At 39.1% G+C, this 25,397-nt stretch overlaps 1 protein-coding gene across 1 annotated transcript; it reads left to right on the plus strand.

The window, feature by feature from the left end:
- The first annotated feature begins 425 nt into the window (after window positions 1–425).
- LOC5512916 lies at window positions 426–24,907 on the plus strand. The gene is made up of 17 exons (XM_048722964.1): window positions 426–1,208; window positions 2,166–2,277; window positions 2,826–3,014; window positions 3,743–3,856; window positions 8,900–9,060; window positions 12,273–12,354; window positions 12,643–12,888; window positions 13,734–13,918; window positions 16,345–16,453; window positions 17,049–17,309; window positions 17,509–17,670; window positions 19,031–19,239; window positions 20,128–20,283; window positions 20,516–20,679; window positions 22,050–22,295; window positions 22,581–22,739; window positions 23,416–24,907. The coding sequence occupies exons 2-17, from the start codon at window positions 2,208–2,210 to the stop codon at window positions 23,675–23,677; spliced, it is 2,775 nt and encodes a 924-aa protein (XP_048578921.1). The 5' UTR covers window positions 426–1,208; window positions 2,166–2,207; the 3' UTR covers window positions 23,678–24,907.
- Window positions 24,908–25,397: the final 490 nt, after the last annotated feature.

The following is a 25,397-nucleotide window of genomic DNA, read 5'->3' on the forward strand; positions in this document are numbered from 1 at the left end:
GTGAGGTATCTAACGTGAAACATATTGAGTCATACCTGTGCTACCGTAGCATGATACGCGTACCCGTACAATATGATTTATAAGTGACCTTTGAGCCTGGCTCCGGCTCCATTAACTGAAATTACCGTCCCTGGTGGTGACGGTAATTTTGGATTAAGAACTTGTTTAGCCTAAAATTTGAAACAGGTTCTTATTAAAAAAAAGATGAGCTATTAAGATCTCCCAGCAATGATGAAAATCATGATTATCAAGCAGTAGACTGCATTAACAAATTTGAGCAAGTTAATAAGAGTTAAGATGTATGTTAAGGGGTCTTGGCCACATATTGTACGAAGTCCAGGCCATGATATTTCATGAATCTAGATACCACACTTCTACCAGCCATCAGTATATTTACTTTTCTTTAAAATTAAGAACCTAGTTAAGAACCAAGTAGCCTAGAATTTAAATAGTACCCGTTAAATAAGAACCTGTTTAGGCTAACCTGGGAAAACCTAGGTTCTTATAAGCGGGTGAGTACTGCACAATAGTCAAAGATATCTAGAAACATTCTATGACATCCGTCTTTCTACATTGTTAACTCCAAATCCTGTCCGATAGTTTTCGTGTATAGCTAGCGTAACCAAGTCCCACAAACCGCAAATCCTAGTTCCCAGTCCCTGCTTTAAGACTTTGTCAAAGCCGTCACCCAGGAATCATCATCTCATTCCCAGGCCACTGCACAATGCTCGGCCATGGTAAACATAGTTTAACAAAAAAAAAAGAAAAAAAGGAAATCTTGAAAAGCTTAGAGTGATTTTCATTAGCTCGCGAACTAAACTATAGCGTATTACACTTTATTGTGATCTGATTCTTTGTTCTCCTTTGTTCTCCTACTCACTATATTACCCTTTCACTATCACACTTTGTTTCACGGGTTAATGAAAACCACTCTAATGGCCATTTTAAAACAATATGGTTCGATATACTCTTGAAAATGACTTAATTATCGTCGACAGGGAGAAAAGCCTCCCTGTTGTCGATATTTGGGTTTGTCTGTTATCCCACCTGTATTTTAGCTCTCGTGATTTCGTTATGACGTCATGAAAGTCGAAGGCAGCGAAAAGAAATATGGAGGAAACTATTCATGAAGCATTTCAAGATAAATGAAAGACTTTGGGGGAAATAATGAGAGAGAGAAATAGAAGCTGAGAGACAGGGATTTTAAGGTGAGTGCGTTTTGATCTTTTGTCTTCGCTGGTGGCGAGCACTGAAAACAATGGCTGACATAAAATTTAAATATGACAACCTTGCTTCTGAATCTTTGATTTTAACTGTTAAAGTGGCTACATTTGCAAAGGCAAAGACATTTTCTAAAGTGATGGTAGCTTGTTATAACACAGAGAAATAGTAATATATGAAGACCACTGATTTGAGTGTTTTCTCGCGTGTGTGCGCAGTTCTCTAGTTAGCTTGTGGCCAGTTTATAAGAAAATAAAAGCCGTGAATTTCTCTAAAAGGCACACAATAAACACTGCTTTGTGATGATAAAAATGTGAAATTGATTAGTGATAATCCATTTATATCTCTTTGATACTCATTAGTATTTTGTGAATGAAATATCACTTTGGGACGCTATCTTTCTAAGACAACTTTTTAGATTGTTTTCGTTAAGTACAATTTTACCACAGAAAGATAAAAGCTATTTGCCAATTGGTAAGATAGATACAACCGTCCTAAGATCAGGAGTAAGCGCATAAAAAAATAGTTATTTAACGCGCGTCTTCAAGACAAAAGTCGACAAAAGAGAATGAAATTTCTTTCGCAAAATCATTGACCCTAAACAAACAATAAATTTGGAAATAACAAAACTATTATCGAAAACTGCTCAACTATATTTAACATTCTTTGAAAAACCACTGCACATCTAGAAAATTCTACTGCCCCTTGCACGTGCACTGCACTGCCACTGCACGTTGACAACGAGGGCTAAATCAAATAAACAGTTTTTTCAGCCTTTTTGTGGGCCCTTCTTATTTGTTGCAGTAGCTAACGGAACAATTTTCCATTTCGTGCTGGGTTCGTCCTTATTAGTAAGCCCCAAGACCAAGCTTGCGGAATTTTAAAGAATTTTAAAAATTCTTAAAAGACGAAGTATATTAAAAGCGACTAATCTTTTCACCAAGATTTTAGCATCACTGGTTTCCAGGACAATCATTCAGCGCGCCATGCAGCCTGGCCTGTTCTGGCTACTCCTGCTCTTCTACTCGATACTAGGGGCCTGGGCCGGGCTTACAGGTAAGTTGGCTCTAAAACTAGCGGCCGTTTAGTGTTCAAATAGCAACAAAATTAGTTTTGATACTTCCTTTTATACGAATTAAGTTTATTACCATATTTAAACATATGCACACTATTTCAATTAAGGATGCACCCGCGAATCAATGTATCATGGCCCGCAGTGGGTCGTGGGTAACGTATAAAAGGCTAAATTGGTATCTGAACGCCGTGTGAACGGTACATAAACAAGATTTCTAAGGCTTTCTAAACCTCTGTTTTTTATTTACACAATTTTGTTTGTATTTAATACCCACTAAGCACTGCGGGGTACGACCCATAAATTCTCCAAGTGCAATATTTGAGAATCCAGGTGACGTAACCCGCAGTGCCTCATGAGAATTAAAGAAATAACAGTAATTGCTTTTGAGAAACAAAATTATAACTTTTGTGTATGTAAACATTCACACGTTGTATTTGCGCTCTCGTAATCCAACATCCCAGCAGGCATTGCGGTGATTAGCTCCCAAAATTAAATTAATTTATCGCTTAATATACCTCTCTCCTTCCAGTCGATGTTAATCAAGTTGTCTACATCGGCTTTGATCGCTACAATGGCGAGCATTTATTCGACAACTCCCCCCACCATAACAACGCTACGCTACAAAATGGCACACTTATCAGCAAAATCAGGGGGAGTTGCGGACGGTGCTTGCAGCTTCTTGGGGGAAACGTCAAGTTCAAGGGGAAGTCATTTGAGGGTGAGTAGCCTGTGGTAGATCTACTGTATAGGGTAAGCATGGTGCGCGTACATCCCTCTTCCCAATTTTCTCAAAAAGAGGCCATTTTTAAGCTATAATAACAAATTATCGTCAAATACTACCTATTTCATCACCCCTCCCCCTCCCCGTCAGAAAAAAAAAATTATGCGTCTGCCATATAAGTTTGCTAAATGTTGAAGGTTTATTCTCTGTAGTGTATTAGAAAACATAAAGATTTATATATCTACTATAATTATTATCAAAACATGTTTAAAAGTTGTTGAGGTGGTTCAAAACATGTGACAAATTCAAATGCATGGTATCGAACTACAATAAACCAGAGAATATATTATTTTCATATTATTCGCTATGCTTGATATCTAAGTTTTCCATAAATGTATACTTTGCTTTACTTTGGATAAATAATAAAAAAGTTACAACACTAAAAGCGCAGTATGGCTTCAATGACCAAGTGTAGGTTACCCTCTCCCCGATTTTATGAAAGTGTAACCACACAACGGTCTTCAGTATCTAAAACATGATCAATGTACACAAGTTAATCCAAGTTAACTTGCAGGGGATCTTGTTCCCTTATTTACACCGGTTTTCGTGATATAAGGAATTCGTTCCAGGTACGCTCATTTTCTATTACCACAGGCATTCGCTAGCTCTCGCCCCAATCCCCCTCTAGACGAAGGGCGATATGTTCAACATGTTATCATTCACAGGGATCCCATATATTGCGGTGACGGTGATGATGATGGTACAATTGGTTGACACTAGCGGTACGTTGGATCTGTTCCAGACAATGGGCTCCCCTCCCACATCCTTCAGCAAGTTTGGTAAGCTTTCATTCCTCTACTAGCCATTTCGTAGGCTTTATTTGACTTTCATAATACTAGCTTTCTCAAATCAGCCGATGATAATGGAGGCTTTTTCTTGCACTTGGTATTTTTTCTGGTAATGGCGACTAACAGAGACTAGTGTTAACTACAACAACATAAAATCAAAATCTGCACTTTTGCTCTTACGTGATATTTTCTTAGTAACGGTATAAAACGATAGAAAAACATGGATCATTTGCCTTCCTTGGCCCTTGTTCTAAATTTGTGGTTAGCGGTATTTGTACCTTGATATAAGATCTGGTCATTTACAAGAAATAATCTGCTAGTACGCCTACGCTTTTACGGGAGTTTTCTTAATTTACCCTATGAATTGTCATTTTGAGTTTTCATTTTTTTTACCGATACGCTTATTTAAAAAAAGCACGGATATAACCATTCTATGGTCTTGTCCATTTGAACTTTTTGGAGATCAAAAGCAGTCTCATTTTGTTTAATCATGGTCCATTTCGACAATCTGCGAATAACTGGACGTAACTTGTTGACGAAATGGACGATTACTTGCAGTCTCTTGACCTGGTTGAATATAGTCTTTTCTGTAGCTATGTGGTTAATTTGATAGCGTGTTGTCACCGCTTGATATCTATATTAAGCATAACGGACTTATCGACCGCTTGAAGGGTTTGTTATAAAACCATTGACTCAAAGTGGACTATTATCAACTTTTATTCAAGAAGACCATAATGTATACATACTATTTATATAAATTTTATCCTTGCTACTCCAAAAAAAAGCCCCCACAACTATTCTCCGATGCTCCCCGTAAATTTACCATGCTCTCTGATGCTCTCCGTAAAGTTACCATGCTCTCTGATGCTCTCCGTAAAGTTACCGTGCTCTTTGTGCCCTTCGTAAAGTTACCACACTCTCTGATGCTATCCTTAAATTTACCATACTATCTGATGCTCTCCGTAAAATTACCACGCTCTCTGGTGTTCTCAGTAAAATTACCATTCTCTCTGATGCTTTCCGTAAATTTACCATGCTCTCTGATGCTATCCGTAAATTTACCACTCTCTCTGATGCTTTCCGTAAACTTACCACGCTCTCTGATGCTTCTCGTAAATTTACCATGCTCTCTGATGCTTCTCGTAAATTTACCACGCTCTCTGATGCTTCTCGTAAATTTACCATGCTCTCTGATGCTTCTCGTACCAACAGAGTAAATTTACAGAGAACATCATTACAAGATAAATTTATGAGGAGCATTGAATAGATTCACGAGGAGAATCAGAGCAAGGAAACTTACTGGAAGAATCAGAAGTGCGACGCACTCCGAGCTGCTTATATCGCTGGCGAACGAACAACGCCGACGCGCTAGCCGTGGAACAACATACGGAAATAAAAAATAAATAAATCTGACACACGAAAACCTTCTGGCTGATCCGTAAGAGCTGGATAAGTTGCTTTTTTGTTGTTAATTTGAGCCAACAGCCGGAGTGCGCGCTACTTTGGCACCCAAAAAGTTATGTGATCAAGGTCAGTGCAAGTTGCCCATCATCATTAGCTAGCTAAAGTTAGAGTTCAGGTGCTTCAGGCTTCTGTAGTTGAAAGGTGAAAATCCTAGTCACATGACGGGAGTTGCGTGACAGATGCTTGAGTCTCTGCCGCTGATCTTCTAGGGTTGGTTCTGGGAATAATGCATCTTCGTCTTGTCTCTCATAGCAACATCTAAAAAAACGTTTTTAGAACCAATATCATTTAACTCTTTTTATTAGTAATAATTAACGGGAACTAGGTTTGAGCGTATCCTTCGACCCTGAATGACTGTGTCTCTTCACATTTTATAAACTTATTACATGAGCTTGAATTGTGACATAAGTAGTTTCAATGAAAAAAATATTGTAGACAGTGGTTATCACTCTATCTTTTAGGTTATAAAATCCTACCAACCGCTATCCCTTATTGGGTATTCAAATGTGGATCATGATATCCTAATAGAACAACTGCACATGAAAGTTGTCAGATAAGAGATGTGCAGTATTAAAGAAAATCAGGAAAAACTGAAGAAATGCTTTTCAGTGCTTTTAACACATTGACCCCTCAACCGACCTGTACCGGCTTTGGGAAGTACCCACAACCCAAAAAATTCATAAATGCAAACTAAACACAACAAGATGAAGAAACTCAGGCATCAGTCTAAGGGATAAATGGTCTTGAAGATATGCATCCAACCAAGGTGTTGGCAACTACTCTTAGGCCAAATAATAGCACAGGTTCTTTGACAAATTTCAAATCGAAGAAGGAAAGAAAAGCAGAATCACCCCTCTCAATAAAACGCTCAAAATACAACACAAGGGAGAGAAATCAGCAAACACAGCTCAAGACACAAATAGATACCTTTATTCTGATCCTCCAGGTTCATTTCCATGGCCTCAAAACACAATGTCCACTCTTTGAAGGCTTGTAAAACCACGAAGATGCCTTTACGGATTGAAAAGCATTCTGGGAGATCCAGGGAAAAATTCACGAGGGGAGGGCCAGTCAACACTCCTCTCCCCAAAGTCAGATGTTTTTTTATAAGTCTTTTCACCCCTAAGCCAAACAAATCAATTGCAGGTTATACAGACCCAGAATAGCAGTGTAAACAATTTTGAAATCAATTTGGTTTCAGAAAAGACAGCATTTAGGAGAGCTGTGGTGATTCATTAGAAAATTATTTTCTCATCCAGGCAAAGCCAAACAAGAAATAAATCATCATGAATCCACCTTTGCTTGCAAATATCCATAAGCAAAGCACTCAATTACGCCCCAAAAGACTTCATGAAGTCCTGAGACACTCTCCTAATATGCTCATAGCTGTATTTTTTATGAAAAATACAAGAAACCATCAACTTGTGCTGGCTTCAGTACAACAACGTGGGATTAATATAGGGGACCGCAAAGCACTGTTGGATAGCTTGGATACCGCTGACTAGGTGCAGCTGTGTTTGACTTTGACGGGCTGTATAAAACTCAGAATAGGGGGGGAGGTATCTGTTTTCAGTCTGTTTTTTGTAAATTCAGCTCAAAAATAGCCAGGAGTCAATGGGTTAAGCACTAAGGTTACAAATTGCATGGACCACTCCCATCTATCAATAATTAAAAAGTTGCTGTTGACCACACCTAAAGAGTTAAAATTGATTTTGCTGACAATCACTTATCCCTGTTTGCTTTTATGGGAGTCCCCCCATCTTCTAAATAAACACAAATTAGATTACTGCCGAAAAAACTAATGAAAAAAGTGTCCTCAATTTGATGCAGTCATTTTCATGTACACAGGAAATAATTAAGGAATGCTGAGCATATATCCATTTTTTTCTAGAAAAAACGATCATTATTGTTTTTGTCTATTTTTCAATGCTATAATGATACTTTTTTTATTGAAGATTGAAAAATGTGAGGCAGGCCTTTGAAACTTGTTAGTAGATCTCTGCCTAATAAATACAAAGGCCTATTAAATTATAGCATCCTTTTACAGTAAATGAAAGTCTGTTGTTTACGCAAGTATGAAATGATTTTACCTGGTTTACTTGACGCAAACATCCTGCAGCAAGACTCCTGCCATTCAGTGTTTCTTTTGATTTCATATTATCTTTCTCTAAAGATTTGTGCCAAGTCATTATTATTGATTTATTTAGCTTTGCTTCTTGGCCAATGGTTTACATGGACCATTTTGCATTCATTGACAAATATAAGCCAGTTATATTAATAAATATATGTTTAACTTCATAAATCATAAGAACAGTCCTTGACACATAATAATCATAGTGAATTTTACATATCGCACCTAAATGTATATTAGCTGAGCTGTTCAAGTTTGTCACATTTTCATATATTTGTCCAACTTTGATATATTTGCATCTCCGATGATTTTTAACGGAAAACGCGAAAAATATTTCAAAATATTGAAAGCAGTGTGTATATTGCAAGTTTCTTCGAGGATGTGATTGGTAATTTATAGCGGATGGCATGTTAAATATCTCGGATTCTGATAGATTCTTTTGTCTTTAACGGTTGAGGTTTCCGTCGGACCTCCAGAAGCAGCATGGTAAATTTACGGAGAGCATCAGAGAGCATGGTAAATTTACGAGAAGCACAGAGAGCGTAGTAAATTTACGGAGAGCATCAAAGAGCATGGTAAATTTACGGAGACCATCAGAGAGCATGGTAAATTTACGGGGAGCATCAAAGAGCAGGTGTATAAAATTTGGCCAAATCGTGTATTCATTAAGTTAATGTATAGCATAACCACATGTTATACAAACGGACAAATAAAATAACACTTGTTTCATTTAAAAGAGTTCCGGTTTTGATAGTTGTCAGGATTTTTAACGATATTCACATTCCCAACCGCCCCAAATAGCCATTTTAATAAACATGGCTATAGACTGTGTGATTTTGGCCATTTATCAAGGAACCAGACTCTGGATAAGGTACGCAAAAATGGCTTAGACGAACTAATATTATAAAGGAGCCCTCGATTTAATGAGTAAAGGCCATTTTTAAGAATGTTTGCTAGAAACTATAGCTTAATTACCCCTTCTGAAAGGTGTAACATAGTGCATTTTTAAATGGCATTCCAAAAAAAATAAAAATGCCCGTTTGACTTACTAAAAATAATGAAAGGCCAGATTATTCCCGTTACTTAGCCATTTTCTAAAAAGTGCAGATTTTGATTTTTAGTTGTTTACTTGTTATTAACTTTGCAGTGACATTGTGGCGCATAGCGATCATAAACTCAGTCACCTCTGCCACCAAGATCTAAGCAGAAATAAAATCTGAGATCGGCACGCTCTTTTACCGCGCCTGTTTGCCATACAACAGATCCAGAGACAGATTTATTGTTAGTCACTGTTTAATGACATTATTTGTACATTTTACATATTTACATTTTTCTCTCTAAAACTTTTTATAATTGTAATACTATTCACATAGTTCAGTCTTATCACTGCAAGGTGTTTTATTAATAAGCGATCTAAAGAGTAAAACTTCGCTTTTCAGCCCAATTCCAGCTCCAATCAGACAATGGTCGAGTCAAGTGGTTCCACAGGAACGAAAAAATGAACACGGTGTTTAGTATAATAACGGATATGCCCGTACTGCACCCTGGGAATTGGTACAATGTGGCGGTCACGTACAACGGGCTCACGGGGACCTCACAGGTGAGGAATAAGCTAAACTGCCAGCTCTTCTTACAGACAACCTTTAGTAGGCGGTTAAGCATCACTTACAGACAATCCTAAATAAGCGGACAGACCTACTGACTCGCATCCTTAAATTAGCGGGCAGTTCTTATTTACTAACACTCTTAAAATAAGCTGACAGATCTACTTACAGACATCCTTGGATAAGCTGTAAGCTCTAATTACAGTCAACCTTAAGTAGACGGTAAGCGTTACTTACAGACAACCTTGAATAAGCGAACAGATCTACTTATAGACAACCTTGAATAAGCAGACAGATCTACTTATAGACAACCTTGAATAAGCGAACAGATCTACTTATAGACAACCTTGAATAAGCGGACAGATCTACTTGTAGACAACCTTGAATAAGCAGACAGATCTACTTATAGAGAACCTCGAATAAGCAGACAGATCTACTTATAGACAACCTTGAATAAGCGGACAGATCTAGTTATAGACAACCTTGAATAAGCAGACAGATCTACTTATAGACAACCTTGAATAAGCAGACAGATCTACTTATAGACAACCTTGAATAAGCAGACAGATCTACTTATAGACAACCTTGAATAAGCAGACAGATCTACTTATAGACAACCTTGAATAAGCAGACAGATTTACTTATAGACAACCTTGAATAAGCAGACAGATCTACTTATAGACAACCTTGAATAAGCAGACAGATCTACTTATAGACAACCTTGAATAAGCAGACAGATCTACTTATAGACAACCTTGAATAAGCAGACAGATCTACTTATAGACAACCTTGAATAAGCAGACAGATCTACTTATAGAGAACCTTGAATAAGCAGACAGATCTACTTATAGACAACCTTGAATAAGCGGACAGATCTACTTATAGACAACCTTGAATAAACAGACAGATCTACTTATAGACAACCTTGAATAAGCAGACAGATCTACTTATAGACAACCTTGAATAAGCAGACAGATCTACTTATAGACAACCTTGAATAAGCAGACAGATCTACTTATAGACAACCTTGAATAAGCAGACAGATCTACTTATAGACAACCTTGAATAAGCAGACAGATCTACTTATAGACAACCTTGAATAAGCAGACAGATCTACTTATAGACAACCTTGAATAAACAGACAGATCAACTTATAGACAACCTTGAATAAGCAGACAGATCTACTTATAGACAACCTTGAATAAGCAGACAGATCTACTTATAGACAACCTTGAATAAGCGGACAGATCTACTTATAGACAACCTTGAATAAACAGACAGATCTACTTAATAGACAACCTTGAATAAGCAGACAGATCTACTTATAGACAACCTTGAATAAGCAGAAAGATCTACTTATAGAGAACCTTGAATAAGCAGACAGATCTACTTATAGACAACCTTGAATAAGCAGACAGATCTACTTATAGAGAACCTTGAATAAGCAGACAGATCTACTTGTAGACAACCTTGAATAAGCGGACAGATCTACTTATAGACAACCTTGAATAAGCAGACAGATCTACTTATAGACAACCTTGAATAAGCGGACAGATCTACTTGTAGACAACCTTGAATAAGCAGACAGATCTACTTGTAGACAACCTTGAATAAGCAGACAGATCTACTTGTAGACAACCTTGAATAAGCAGACAGATCTACTTGTAGACAACCTTGAATAAGCAGACAGATCTACTTGTAGACAACCTTGAATAAGCGGACAGATCTACTTGTAGACAACCTTGAATAAGCAGACAGATCTACTTATAGACAACCTTGAATAAGCAGACAGATCTACTTGTAGACAACCTTAGGTAGGCTGTAAGCTCTACTTACTATTGACTCGCATTCTTTAATTAATTCGGACAGTTCTTACTTACTAACACTCAGAAATAGAGGACTGCTCTAGTTCCAACATAAAATAAGCGCGCAAGTCTACTCACAGAGAACCTTAAATAAACAGACAGCTGTCCATCAGAAACACCCATAAGAATGATGACATAGTTCTTCTGCTCAAGGCCTGGGTAGTTTGCTCTTAGCATCGAATATAACTTTTTGCCTTAAACTTTATTAACGTCGCCTTTAATGTATTCTTTTTGGCAAGATGATTAAAGTACTTCTTGCTGGTGATGACGTGACATCATGGATCACGTGACAAAATAGTTTTTTTTTTGCATTTCCGCCGGTGGGGAAAACAGCTTGGACAAAGGTGTTTACTAATTTAGTGTTGACTTTATGTGTGTCATATGATAGCGTTTTAGCATCCGGAATTTTCTCTGCCGTTAACAAGATATTAAATATTTTGTTAAGTCACGTGACCTGCTGCGAAATAAAATGTTGATTTGTGACCGAAGGGCTGAACTTTTCTTGCCGGTTAACACATCAGTGTGCAGACGTGTTTGAAAGGAACAAAAAAACATGCGATGTTTTTTTTTTTTCATAGCGTATCCACCAGCAGAGAATTTTTTGAAATATTGATTTGCAAAAGTCACGTGATCGGCTGGACGTCATCACTCAAAATAAAATATTACCAATCAGCTAACATTGCCGAGTTTGATGTTTTGACCAAAAATGGTGCATTTAAGGTAATGTTAACCCACTTTAAGGGAACTTTCAAAATTTCAGCTGTTTTAGCTTAGGATCCAAGCCTTAATACACTTGAGTGACTATCACCCTTAAATTAGTGGACAACTTTACTGACAGGCAACCTTGATTTTTAATTATTTATTTATTTATTTATTTATTTATTTATTTATTTATTTATTTATTTATTTATTTATTTATTTATTTATTTATTTATTTATTTATTTATTTATTTATTTATTTATTTATTTATTTATTTATTTATTTATTTATTTATTTATTTATTTATTTATTTATTTATTTATTTATTTATTTATTTATTTATTTATTTATTTATTTATTTATTTATTTATTTATTTATTTATTTATTTATTTATTTATTTATTTATTTATTTATTTATTTATTTATTTATTTATTTATTTATTTATTTATTTATTTATTTATTTATTTATTTATTTATTTATTTATTTATTTATTTATTTATTTATTTATTTATTTATTCAAGAGATCAGATTTTACTGCGAAAACTGCATGTCAACTCATCTTTAGTCAACCTACCATTGTCCTTTTTTTTTCACCTGTTCCACCATATTAGCATATAATCAATTTTCCATTTGTCTTCAGATATTCGTTGATGGAAAATTAAAGAAGGAGGAAACCGCTGACCCGGGAGTGTTTCTCTCAACGGACTGGAGCGAGTATGCAGGTAACCAATCCCATGATGCACTACTGCAGCTGTTAAATCCTGAAGTTGGGGACTGGGGCAAACAAGGCCTCTTTATTTCCATGTAATAACGATGTTTCCATGTACTGATGAACTTTAATCTCTTTAGATAAATTTTTTCGTACCCCATGCTTGTCGGTGCATAAAATGTCAAGGCAGCGCGAAATGCTATTAACACTGTCCCATTTGTCTAGAATTTACATCATCACTTCGACGACTATCGATATTATCATTCCCATTTTTATTATCATTATTACTCCGTGATTGCAGGTATCGGTCGCCCGGGCGGTGACCCCAGGTTAAGAGGGTACGTGGACGAGTTTTACGTCTTCAATAAATCCTTAAGTACCATGGAAATGGAGGCGGTGAACAGTGTATGCAAAAGCAGCGTTGTTTTCCATGCGGGATTCGAGCAGAAGAATCACAACGTCTTCAAGGACGACTCGGGTCTTCTTAATGACGTCACGCTGTCTGTTCCTCCCAAATTTCCAGGAAAGAAACAAGAGGACCCAATACGTGAGTAAATACACTGGGATTGGGATTTTTTTCATAAAGCTTGACGTCACTCGTAAATCGCACGCTCTGATTGGTCAAGACTCCTGTGTTACGTGAGGACACACGCACGCGTGCGCTCCAAAAAACTATAGTACTAGATTGTTCCCAAAAACTAAAGTACTAGATTGTTCCCCAAAACTATAGTACTAGATTGTTCCCCAAAACTATAGTACTAGATTGTTCCCCAAAACTATAGTACTAGATTGTTCCCCAAAACTATAGTACTAGATTGTTCCCCAAAACTATAGTACTAGATTGTTCCCCAAAAATATAGTACTAGATTGTTCCCCAAAACTATAGTACTAGATTGTTCCCCAAAACTATAGTACTAGATTGTTCCCCAAAACTATAGTACTAGATTGTTCCAAAAAACTATAGTACTAGATTGTTCCCCAAAACTATAGTACCAGATTGTTCCCCAAAACTATAGTACCAGATTGCTCCCCAAAACTATAGTACTAGATTGTTACCCAAAACTACAGTACTATATTGTTCCCCAAAACTATAGTACTAGATTGTTCCCCAAAAATATAGTACTAGATTGTTCCCCAAAACTATAGTACTAGATTGTTCCCCAAAACTATAGTACCAGATTGCTCCCTAAAACTATAGTACTAGATTGCTCCCCAAAACTATAGTACTAGATTTTTCTCTAAAGCTACAGTACTAGATTGTTCCCCAAAACGTTTTCTGTTCAGGAAGCGCTGTGACTTCTGTGCAATTAATATAGGACAGACGCGCGCAAAAAAATAAGATCTATTTGTTAAGTATATGGGCAGGATAACAGCATCACTTCTACCTGCCAGCTGTTCCTGGTACCTGCGGCGATGGTGTCCAGATCACCGGTCCGATGAACGACCTCAAGCTGGACGGACGGACGTTTAGGAACAAACCAGTAGACGCTGTCACTGTCGCGCTCTGGGTTAACGTCAGTAGCATTGCGGGGAAGCATTTTCTATTCGTCACCATAGGGGGGCACTCACAGCACAAGGTACGCTATTCTTGGTTTGCAAACACGTGACCTTATCGTGTGCAAATTACTTAATTTGACCTGGTTCCCTGGTTTCCTTACAAAAATTCAATATGGCGGCCGCACCACCACCAACCGTAGCGATGTGTATCTTTTTCCGTCTATTATCAGGAGAAAATGGGTACAAGTGATGAGAGAGTCTTAAAGGAAAGAAGCATTTTATGTTTCTCACCCATATGTACCAAAGCTTCGGGTTTGCAAGATACGTTTCCTTTGTTTTCTTGTAAACTACGGACATTGCTACCAGACATTCCTGTTGGGCGATCGAGATCGTTTGTAAACATCTTTCGAAAAACATGTAGGTTTAGATAACTTCTTTATCGCCGAGACACGGAGAAGATAAGGGCTTACTTGAAATATTGTTCTTTTGGCTTTAGTAGATGCATATAGCTGGTAAAGTTTTCATTTACTTTGTCTTCAAGTTTTATTCGCCTCTGCCTTACTCTGGATCAATGGGTAAACAGGATAGTTTTTGGCAATTGAAGTAATTTACTTACCTCTGATAAATATGGATGTAATGGATTTGCTTTTTGCTCACTTTAATATTTAGATGTATAATTTCATTGTGATTCATCTGTGTAATTCATATCAATACTTCATTGGTATTATTTACTTAGGTATGTATGTTTTATATAAGCTTACAGTACACTTGCTGTTTTTTACATTATTTTTTACATTATTTCAAGAATCATCATAGCAATTTGTAAAAGCAAAACTAAGAACATATGTAATAAAAAAAGAAAAATTTAACTTTTAAAAAAGAGATGAAATAACTTACTTGATGAAATTATCGCAGAAAACTAATCTGTTTTGGTGGCTGGTTGTTAGTTTGGATCCCCTCGACCAACCACTCATTCCTGACTTTTTTCTCAATTATTTAATCATTCTAAAATCCTTTGTCATCAAGTGGATATACATATGGGTAATACAAGTCCTTTAAATTTCTCGGGGTCTTCATTACTCACGACTTGACGTGGGAGGTACATTGTGACTCTATAGTGAAAAAAGCAAACCGGCGCCTGTATGCTATAAGGCAGCTAAAGCGCTGTGGCGTGTCTACTGATAACATTATAGTGGTTTATCGCTCCCTTGTGCGATCCACGCTCAAGTACGCAAGCGTCGTTTTCGCAGACCTGCCACGCTACCTTTCTGATTCATTGGAGAGAGTCCAGAAACGCGCCCTCGCCATTATCTATCCGGGCTTGGATTACAAGGAAGCTCTAACTAGGTCATACCTAGCCACCCTTGAAGATCGTCGGACTGATGCCTGCTGCAGGTTTATCTCTTGTTTGACGCCACAAAATCCAGTGTACCGGCTTGTGCAAGACCGCATTGAGGCTACTACCCATAGCTACCAGTTAAGAACGCGCACTGGCAATCACATCAAACCTTTTGCGACCAATAGATTTGGCAACTTTGTCACAAACAAACACGCGCTGGCCTTGGGTATCTGACTGCCCATACTACCTTTATATTTATTATATTGTATCAGATAATCATTATTTATTATATTTGATATTGGAATCCTGTAAATTAGCTTTTAAGGCTACGAGAGGACTAATAAATGAGTATTATTTTTGTACAGCTATAACAATAGTATAACAAAACGGCCCTTTTGTTTGTTTTTGATGAGTTTGTAATCAAACTTTCGAGCGAAATGTGTTTAGACCTCCAACATGGCCGCCGGGTGGTTATGCTAATGAGCGTGACGTCACATGCAAACCAAGAATTGGAGAAATAAATCAATGCGCGGGTTGAACCAAGATCGCGTGATTTTTCGAGTGGCAAGTTCGCGCGCGCTCCGGCTTTCAGAGGCAAAATAACAACAACAAAAAGCGCTTATCGATTAGCAATAAAGTATATGTGCCAGAAAGAGATAATTATTATTTAAAGATTCGATTTTTGAGTAGCTTTTTGGCGTGACCCTCACAACCATTTCTGATTTCATGATTATTTTGTTTTAAGGCCCTGTCACACGTGATTTTTTCCTGCGACTTGAAACAATTTGTTGCAGAAAGTAGAAGAGCTTTCAACTTTTCGTGCGACTTTGAGAAATGCAAAACAAGTTGCAAAGGGGGTGTCACACACGCAAAAAAACGCGCGTGCGACCTGCAACAATTTTTTGCGAGACAGGTCGCAAGAGAAAAAACGTACGTGTGACAGGGCCTTTATTCTGTATTTTCTTTTTTCATATCTCTTTCATATGCAAGCAAAGTATGTTCAAGAAATAAGCGGTTGACAAATTGACTTTTGCTGGGGGGAGGGCATGGTGGTAACTGGCATCCATGTACCTTTATCATGTGGGTCTTTTGTCTCCAAATCTACCACCCCCCCCCCCCCCCCCCCTCGGGTGTCTGCGCTAATTCTGTTCCTTCTGACGTCCCTAGCATGACCAGTACGAGTTTTCCCTTGTTGAGGGAGCTGTTCGCTGGATTCACAAGAATGAATACGAGAAGACGATATTCAGCGTGCTGACGGATCCTATCATAACGGAGAGTAAGAAAAAAAATGCCGTATTTCTTATTCTGCGTTTTCTATTGTTTTACTTATTTTCGCTTCATTTCAAACACATTTGTTTAATTACCATTATTTTCCTATTAAGCTTTCTTCAACTTACTCTTGTCATCCTTCGTCTTTCGCGGCACTTATTTTTAATAGGGCCTAGGACTCCTCGTTTTTCACTACCACAGGTCCTTCCTCCTGCCTGCCCGTTTGAGCTTCGACCATAGAGCTGCCCGGCTGGAACGTAGTTTCGAGCATCTCATTACTTCCATTTCGTGCGCAATAAATGGCGTGCTAACGTCGCATTATCCGTCGAGCTTTTCTAAAACAGCTCGATAATAATGCCACTCTTAATCTAGGGGCGCATTTTTTTACTCGTGATTCCGGAATGAGGATGGTCGGAATAGAAAAAGCGCGCATTCGTTTATCCTGCGTTTCACCTCCGGAATGGAATGAAGGCCATTCCACCCATTCTGCTACCATAATCACTTGAATGCCATTCTGAACCAACCATTCCCATTCCAGAATGAAAGGAAAAAAACGCGCCATAGGCCTTCTATAGACAAGTAAAGTATCATTTTCTTAATAGAGCGCTGGGCGCATATCGTGGGGACATACAACGATGAAAGCAAGAGGGCTAAAATCTACGTCAATGGCAACTTGAATAGGGTGGGGCCAGGGTCCGGACACTTGTCCGAAGATTGGGACGGCTATGCCGGTTTTGGCAAGCATCAGGGAGGAATGATGGATTACGATCTGCTTGACGAGATTTACATGTTCTCGAGGGAGCTGTCGCCGTTCGAGATCAAGATGTTGTATGAGAACTGCAATTTTGGCAACGCGAGGATGCGTAAGTGATGGGTTATGATGATGATAATAATGATAATGACAAAATTGATTTAAAAAAAATTGACTTTTATGGTGATGGTGATGGTGATAATCACCTCATTGTTCTATTTGTATTCTCATTCATCGCCTGTTGTGCATCAATGTGGTGAAATCTTCTGAAATCTTCTAAATGACCCTGATGATATCTACTTTTTTTTCAGCCCCGAATACTTTCCAGAGCGTCGTGTTCTTCGGGTTTGACAGAGATTCTGGTCACACAGTTTTTGATGACTCAGGAAATGAAAACAATGGGCAAATGAGCCAAGACGCTAATGTACTGGAGACCAAGACCTCCTGTGGGAACTGTCTAGTTCTATCTGGAGGTGAGTATCATAGTAATTAAAACAGATAAGCCAATAAGGTAATGTAGAGGAGAACAAGATATCGGGCATTGTTTAGTTCTATCTGGAGGTGAGTATCATAGTAATTAAAACAGATAAGCCATAAGGTAATGTAGAGGAGAACAAGATATCGGGCATTGTTTTGTTCTATCTTGAGGTGAGTATCATAATAATAGACAGATAAGCCAAGAAGGTAATGTAGAGGAGAACAAGATATCGGGCATTGTTTTGTTCTATCTGGAGGTGAGTATCATAATAATGGACAGATAAGCCAAGAAGGTAATGTAGATGAGAACAAGATATCGGGCATTGTTTAGTTCTATCTGGAGGTGAGTATCATAATAATGGACAGATAAGCCAAGACGGTAATGTAGATGAGAACAAGATATCGGACATTGTTTAGTTCTATCTGGAGGTGAGTAACATAATAATGGACAGATAAGCCAAGACGGTAATGTAGATGAGAACAAGATATCGGGCATTGTTTAGTTCCATCTGGAGGTGAGTAACATGATAATGGACAGATAAGCCCAGAAGGTAATGTAGAGGAGAACAAGATATCGGGCATTGTTTTGTTCTATCTGGAAGTGAGTAACATGATAATGGACAGATAAGCCAAGAAGGTAATGTAGAGGAGAACAAGATATCGGGCATTGTTTAGTTCCATCTGGAGGTGAGTAACATGATAATGGACAGATAAGCCAAGAAGGTAATGTAGAGGAGAACAAGATATCGGGCATTGTTTAGTTCTATCTGGAGGTGAGTAACATAATAATGGACAGATAAGCCAAGAAGGTAATGTAGAGGAGAACAAGATATCGGGCATTGTTTAGTTCTATCTGGAGGTGAGTAACATAATAATGGACAGATAAGCCAAGAAGGTAATGTAGATGAGAACAAGATATCGGGCATTGTTTAGTTCTATCTGGAGGTGAGTAACATAATAATGGACAGATAAGCCAAGAAGGTAATGTAGAGGAGAACAAGATATCGGGCATTGTTTAGTTCTATCTGGAGGTGAGTAACATAACAATGGATAGATGACAGCGCTTACCCAGGAGAAGAGAGGTTGCGCAGTCATAGGTATCATATGGAAAAAGCATAGTATTTGGATATTCCTTAAAAAGGAATAACCCGTTTTTCGGCCGCCATTAGGGGGGGGGGGGGGGTGAGAAGGAGGATGCACGCACCCTGCGTACCCCCCTGTGTACGCGCCTGGCAAAAAGCCAAGTACTCGCCTGCCAAATACTCTCGAAAACGGATCCGCATAACTATTATACGGAAAATCCGGGTCCGCGTTTCTGCGCTTTCCTTATATGGTTATCGTCCTTTTCCTTATAAGGCGATTTACTACTGGAAGGCTCTCACATCAAGCGCAAGCCACTTTTCAGCATCACCGTTGCATTATGGGTAAAACTGGAAACCAATCGAGGTGAACAGACAATATTTATGACGTCAAATCCTGGTAACCCTGGCAACCGTCACGTGCAGTACCTGCTTCTGATTATTGATGGCAAGGTCAAGTGGTTTCATAGCAACGAGAAATCCCAGGTGAGTTTTAGAATACAGCCTGTATGGCTGCTGCGTCTTTTCGCTTTTAAAAGTCCGTTGATTCGACATGTTTGAAGTTTGACGCATGCATTAGTAGGCTATCGAATACTACGAAACTTGGATACTCATTTCAATACAGAAAAAAAAATCTTCTTCTCCTCGGTTCAATTCAACCAATCGAATTAAATTGAATCAATCCTCCTTCAACAAACGAATTAAAACTGCTTCAAAATTGATAAAGTTTCTGATAAAATATGAGACATTTCGTGGGTTTAATGAACTACAAGCTGATTAAAGGGGCAGCGTCATGGTAAGAGCTTTGTATAGCTCTCATGCCCTGACACAATGAATTTCAGTCAAATTCTAATATTGACTAATGAGCCCTTGGTACATGTGGGAGACTTAAATTCAAAGGAAATGACCACAAACTGTCAATAGACATATTTTTCAATAAGATATTGCATTGTCTGTTCCACTGTTTGTAGACAATTAAAAGCCTACAATAAACACTGAGACCAGACATGCGCAGTACCATGACGCTGCCCCTTTAATGTTGGTTACATCCCAAATCCAGAGACCCATATCCCGTCTTAGTCTTACTATTAAATAAAAGATAATTGTATCTAAAGTTTTTTTTAAAGCTGTTCTGCTATAAATAAGTTAAGGGTCAGTCTTGAACCCTATAACCTATGAAAATTAAAATTCATATTCGTTGATTATTTGCCACATGTGTGATCATCTTGTATTGATCATTCACATTTATATAAATAATAAAATAAATGGGCTAAGAGCTAGGAAAATATATGGTAATTATGGGCCTGGCTGTTCTTGAAAGTTTTCCCCAAACTATTTAACTCCAGATTCTAGAATGATGCCTTTCTTCCGCAGACCGTATTTAGTGCCGAAACCGAATCCGCGGTTGTGCCCGCGGGCACATGGACTCATATCAGCGGTACCTACACATCGATGGGAGGAAAGTCCCAGATTTTTGTTAACGGGGACCTGAAGAAAGAGGACTTCACCGGCTCGGGAACATTATCACAGGTGCGTCTAAAGCCCCGGCGTTTTAAAGGCCGACTAGATGTGACAGTATTTTTTGCTCAGATAGTCCTGCAAAACATAACAGAGAACCAGGCTTTCCATTTATTATATGAACTAGACTTGGCATTTTGATAACAACAAAAACATTTCAGTTTCCAAACGGCGGGAAGACCAAATAAAAAAAATATTTACCGATCTCATTAATCACATTCCATCTGTTCTTTTAACGGCGTAGGACTGGGGCGGGCGAGTCAGTATTGGAAAGTTTTTCCGTAAGGATGCCGGTAAATGGCTAGAGGAAAGACCGCTGTACGGAGAGATTGACGAGTTTTACATGTTCGACCGCGCCCTACCCCCTACGGAGGTGACACTTCTCATGCAGTCATGTGACTTTAAAAGGTATGTTTATATAAGGAACATAACATATTCTTGCGTGATTACCCCTTAAAGAATGTCGATCAACCACTCCTTGGTTATTGGTTATTGTTTATCATTGAAAATACAACGGTTTATTTGCAAGGAAACTTCAAAATAACAATCTACGAATAAAGTCTGATACGTTATATCTTGGTAACTTGATTGATTTAGCCGATGGAAATGGATTCTTTTGTGACTCAGCATTGAGCGGGAGAATAAAATGTTTGGCCTCCTTTAAGCCCTGTGTTAACAACGCTGTTGTTAACTCGACCAATAACCAATAACCAATAACAGCAAGCGTTCGAAGCTTTGTTATACGCTAAGCTGCAAGACGCCAATCAAACCTCTCTGGGTGAATAAGAACGCACGTTCTAGGCGCTGTTACAAACTTTGCTGCAAGACTCCAAAGTAATTTTCTTGTCCTATCAGAGCGCGCGTTTTAAACACCAACGGGACCTGCTTTATGGCCCTGTCACACGTAGACTTTTCGGCTGCAACTTGTCTCGCAAAAAAAATTGTTGCAGGTCGCACGCGGGCTGTCACACGTGAAGTTTTTCCTGCGACTTGAAACAATTTGTTGCAGAAAGTAGAAGAGCGTTCTAATTTCGTGCGGCTTTGAGGAATGCAAAACAACGTGCGACCTGCAACAGTTTTTTTTTTTTGCGAGGTCGCAAAAGAAAAAACGTACGTGTGACAGGGCCTTTAGGCAAGCTGTTATTTGACATCACTGAGTGCAGAGCTCCGAGACCAAAATGCTACAATAGAGTTCTAGAGTGGCCGATAACACACTATTGAAGCAAACATAGCCTTATCAACAGCTGTTTCTTGAAACAGAACGAAAAATGGCGAGGATTGGATAGAATTTGAAGCGATGAATATTTCAAATTCGTTGTTTGTACGCGCGAGCACTATAATGACGCCATTTCAACAAAGCACGCGCGCGCTGTTTTTGAATTTTATTTTTCAATTCATACGAGCGCGCTCTGTGTTTGATTTCTCAAGTACAATTTTTGCTCTTGTTTTTGTAGAGAATGGACTCCAAACACTTTCCCGAATATTCCTTATAGCTCTTTAACACTCTTTTGTACTTAAAAGTTGTCGTAGTTTTGTCGTACGGCTTTACTTTTAGCATGTTATCTTCCGGCGGTTTACAGACGTCCGCACTCAACGAAGTCTAGTTGTGAATGACGATGACTTGCGTGAGAGTTTGCGAAAAAGGGGGCGAAGCTTTCCCTTTTATAGCGCGCGGTCGTGTTTTGAAGCTCTGTTATAAACTAAGAGGTATGACGTCAAACACTCTCGTCTAATCATAGTGGGCGTTCTAAGTTGAGCAATTGTTTGTGTCACCACAGGACTGTGCTTCACTTTGGGTTTGAAGTGTTTGAAAAAAAGACTGCGTTCGATCAATCAGGTCTCGCTAACAATGGACGCGTCCTGGATGCGACTGGCACGCCCGCGGGCAAGTGCGGCAAGGGCCTCAATATGACCGCAGGCGGAGAGATTGACCTAGACGGGGTCCTTTTTAATATAACGCACTTCAGAGAGAAGCCACAAAAGGCGATATCTGTGACAGCGTGGATCAACCTTGCCACTAACAGGTAAGGAAAGGGAGAAATTACTTAAAGCTGTGACAGCGTGGGCGTGGAAGGTGCGCGTAACCCCTTTTTGTCAAATCACATATGCTGAATCATATTTTGCATATTAATTATAACTGCCTCCACCTGACCCCTGGTAACGCATCTCAGTACTCAACACATAATTAAAACATTTTCAATTTGTACACTCTGCATCTCCGGCTGCAGGCGTTTGGACTAGAACAATTAGCATTCAGACGAAAGCGCGCTGTTTTTATTTCTGAACTACTTTTTCCTTGTTGCTTTTAGAGGTCACCACGAGCTGTTTAACACCATCGGTAGCAGATCCACGCACAAGCATGACCAGTACCATCTCACCGTGGAGGACGGGAAGGTGGTGTGGTACCATCACCAGGAACAGGACCGGAAAGTGTTCGAAGTGCAGACTTTACCAGTCGTGCCAGCAAGGTACAGTTCTTGAAAGTGTTCGAAGTGCAGACTTTACCAGTCCTGCCAGCGAGGTAGAGTTCCTGAAAGTGTTCGAAGTGCAGACTTAACCAGTCGTTCCAGCGAGGTAGAGTTCCTGAAAGTGTTCGAAGTGCAGACTTAACCAGTCGTGCCAGCACGGTAGAGTTCTTGAAAGTGTTCGAAGTGCAGACTTAACCAGTCGTGCCAGCGAGGTAGAGTTCTTGAAAGTGTTCAAAGTGCAGACTTTACCAGTCGTGCCGTGCTCCTTAAAGCCTCATCATCAAAATCAATCATCGTGTGGTGAATTAAATAGTTATAAGTAGTGTTAGACTGATATCGTGAACCGCCAAGGGAATTATGAAACATAGAGTAAGGGTCACGGGACACAGAAGCACCTCAAAATATGTGTGGGGGTGGGGAGGGTGGGGGAGGGCAGCTCTTGCACGGGTGTCAAAATGTATTTTTAAACATCTAAAACAAACGGAAATAGAAGAAAAATATAAGCATTGTAGGTTTAACGAGCCCCATATAAAGCATTCCTGTTTCTATGTCAAGGTAAAATATAGTACTCGAGGTGCAAGACTTGACAAAATGTCGCAGATTGCACACGTTCGAGAGACATGAGATCGCAGAAAAAAAAACTTGATAGATAATAAACTGGCTTCCCCTATTCTAGGAACTGGACGCACATCGCGGCTACATATAGCGCCGAGGAGATGCTCGCCAAGGTTTACGTGAATGGAAAGCTGGTAAAGGAGCGTTCGGCGTACGGGTATCTATCTCAAGATTGGGGTCACTTCGCCGGGGTAGGAAGAAGATTCTACAAGGAAGACGGCTATTTACGAGGAATTCTTGACAACTTCATGATGTTCAACTATGCGTTAGATGAGGAGGAGATAGCCGTACTCTCTGCAGGGGATTGTCCCAAAGGACTTTAAAGAGTATTTCTCAGCCGCCATCTTGTTATCCTAGCAAAATACCAAGTGGGAGAAAGCATCAACTTTCATCGACTGATTTGGTAAAGCTATTGCGATACTTTTGAACAAATTTGGCAAATAATATGTATAAACCTTTGCTTTAAATTGGTATTTTCTTAAATGAGTTTCTAAAATAATTTGTCATCCAATTTTGGATAAAGCAGTAACAAAGGTGTGGCGGACGAGGGGCAGGCGCGTAGACCGGACTGGGCGCATCGCTCAACCCCCTCCCCCTCAGCATATACTTGCAAGGTGCTTGAAAGGGGGAGGGGCTAGGGTACCCCTAAGAATATTCTCAATTCCATAGTCAGGGATTGCAAGGGCGGTGTACTGGAATGCTCGGCTTATGTTTGAGGCCTGAAATAGATTTTTTTAAAGACAAAGGTTTGGCGATCTTTAACGACTTTAATATGTATACAATGTTGGGACTAATAATAAATAGAATTTCTTTAATTTTTAATTTCAGCATAATTGCAATAGTTCTGTACATAATACTAATAGTGCAATAGGCTTTAGGGCTGCTAAACTTAATTTTAAGCGTCACTTAGATCGGCTTGATGTGGGACTAACGGCACCAACGAGCAGAGAAATTATAAATAGGTGACTTGCACTAAAACCTAGTGACTTATTGAGTGTCAAATTCACAGAAATGCCTGCGGCCGTCACGCCAGAGAGACAAAAAATATATATTTCAAGAGAATAAAGCCCTTTATGACAGAGAAACTTTCTGGATGATTCGTGAGGGATGAATTATTTGCATTTTGTTGTTGTTGTTTTACCGCCAAAAGTCGGCGCACGCGTAAGTTTGTTACCAAAAAGTCACGTGATTCTTTATTGCAAGTAGCGTTTTGTTCTTAGAATGAGTGAGTGATGGTTTGCTTCACTTATCCCTATATCTGGATGCCTGTGGTCGTGCCCTCGTGTTGTTTGTGTATCAGTGAAATCAGAGTCCGCTGGTAAGGCCTAACAGGATTGGCTAGATCACCTCATTGTTCTATTGTATTCTCGTTCTTCGTCTGTGGTGCACCAATCCTGGTGGAGAAACCTTCTGAGGGCTGCCCCAGGACCCGACATGTGTTGTTATAGGAATCATCAATGCGGCTTTATGGGTCATTGTCATATTGATGGACTAGTATTGTAAATAAAATCGGAATAACAAAGAGTTTACCTAAATAAAAATCAGTTAAAATATTGAGCTGTGTTATTAGTATAGTAACAGACTGGTCCCGGGCGTTCTTACCGGGTTTCCTGTGTTCAGCCTAGTTCCAGGCATTCTTACCGGGTTTCCTGTGTTCAGCCTAGTCCCGGGGGGGGGGGGGGGGGGGGGGTTACCGGGTTTCCTGTGTTTAGCCAAGTCCAAGGCGTTTTTACCGGGTTTCTTGTGTTTAGCCTAGTCCTAGGCGTTTTTAACGGGTTTCCTGTGGATGGTAAGAGTTGTGACGTCAAGGAAACCGTGAACTCGTCCCAGCCCCCAGGTTACCTCACGGTTCATCTCTGAGCACAGGGGACCCGGTAAGAACTCCTGGGACTAGGCTGGTATAGAAAGTAAAGGTTCTGGCTCGAGTGGTGGAAAGAGGGCCGAGGTAACATCATCGCTATTTAAAGACACACATGACGTCATCAGCTTTGCCAAAGCTCATTGTCACGCAATAAACCAAAGGAGCAATAGACCATTTTCTCG

This window comes from Nematostella vectensis, chromosome 15 (genome assembly GCF_932526225.1).
Source record: "Nematostella vectensis chromosome 15, jaNemVect1.1, whole genome shotgun sequence".
NCBI classification, from domain to species: Eukaryota; Metazoa; Cnidaria; class Anthozoa; order Actiniaria; family Edwardsiidae; genus Nematostella; species Nematostella vectensis.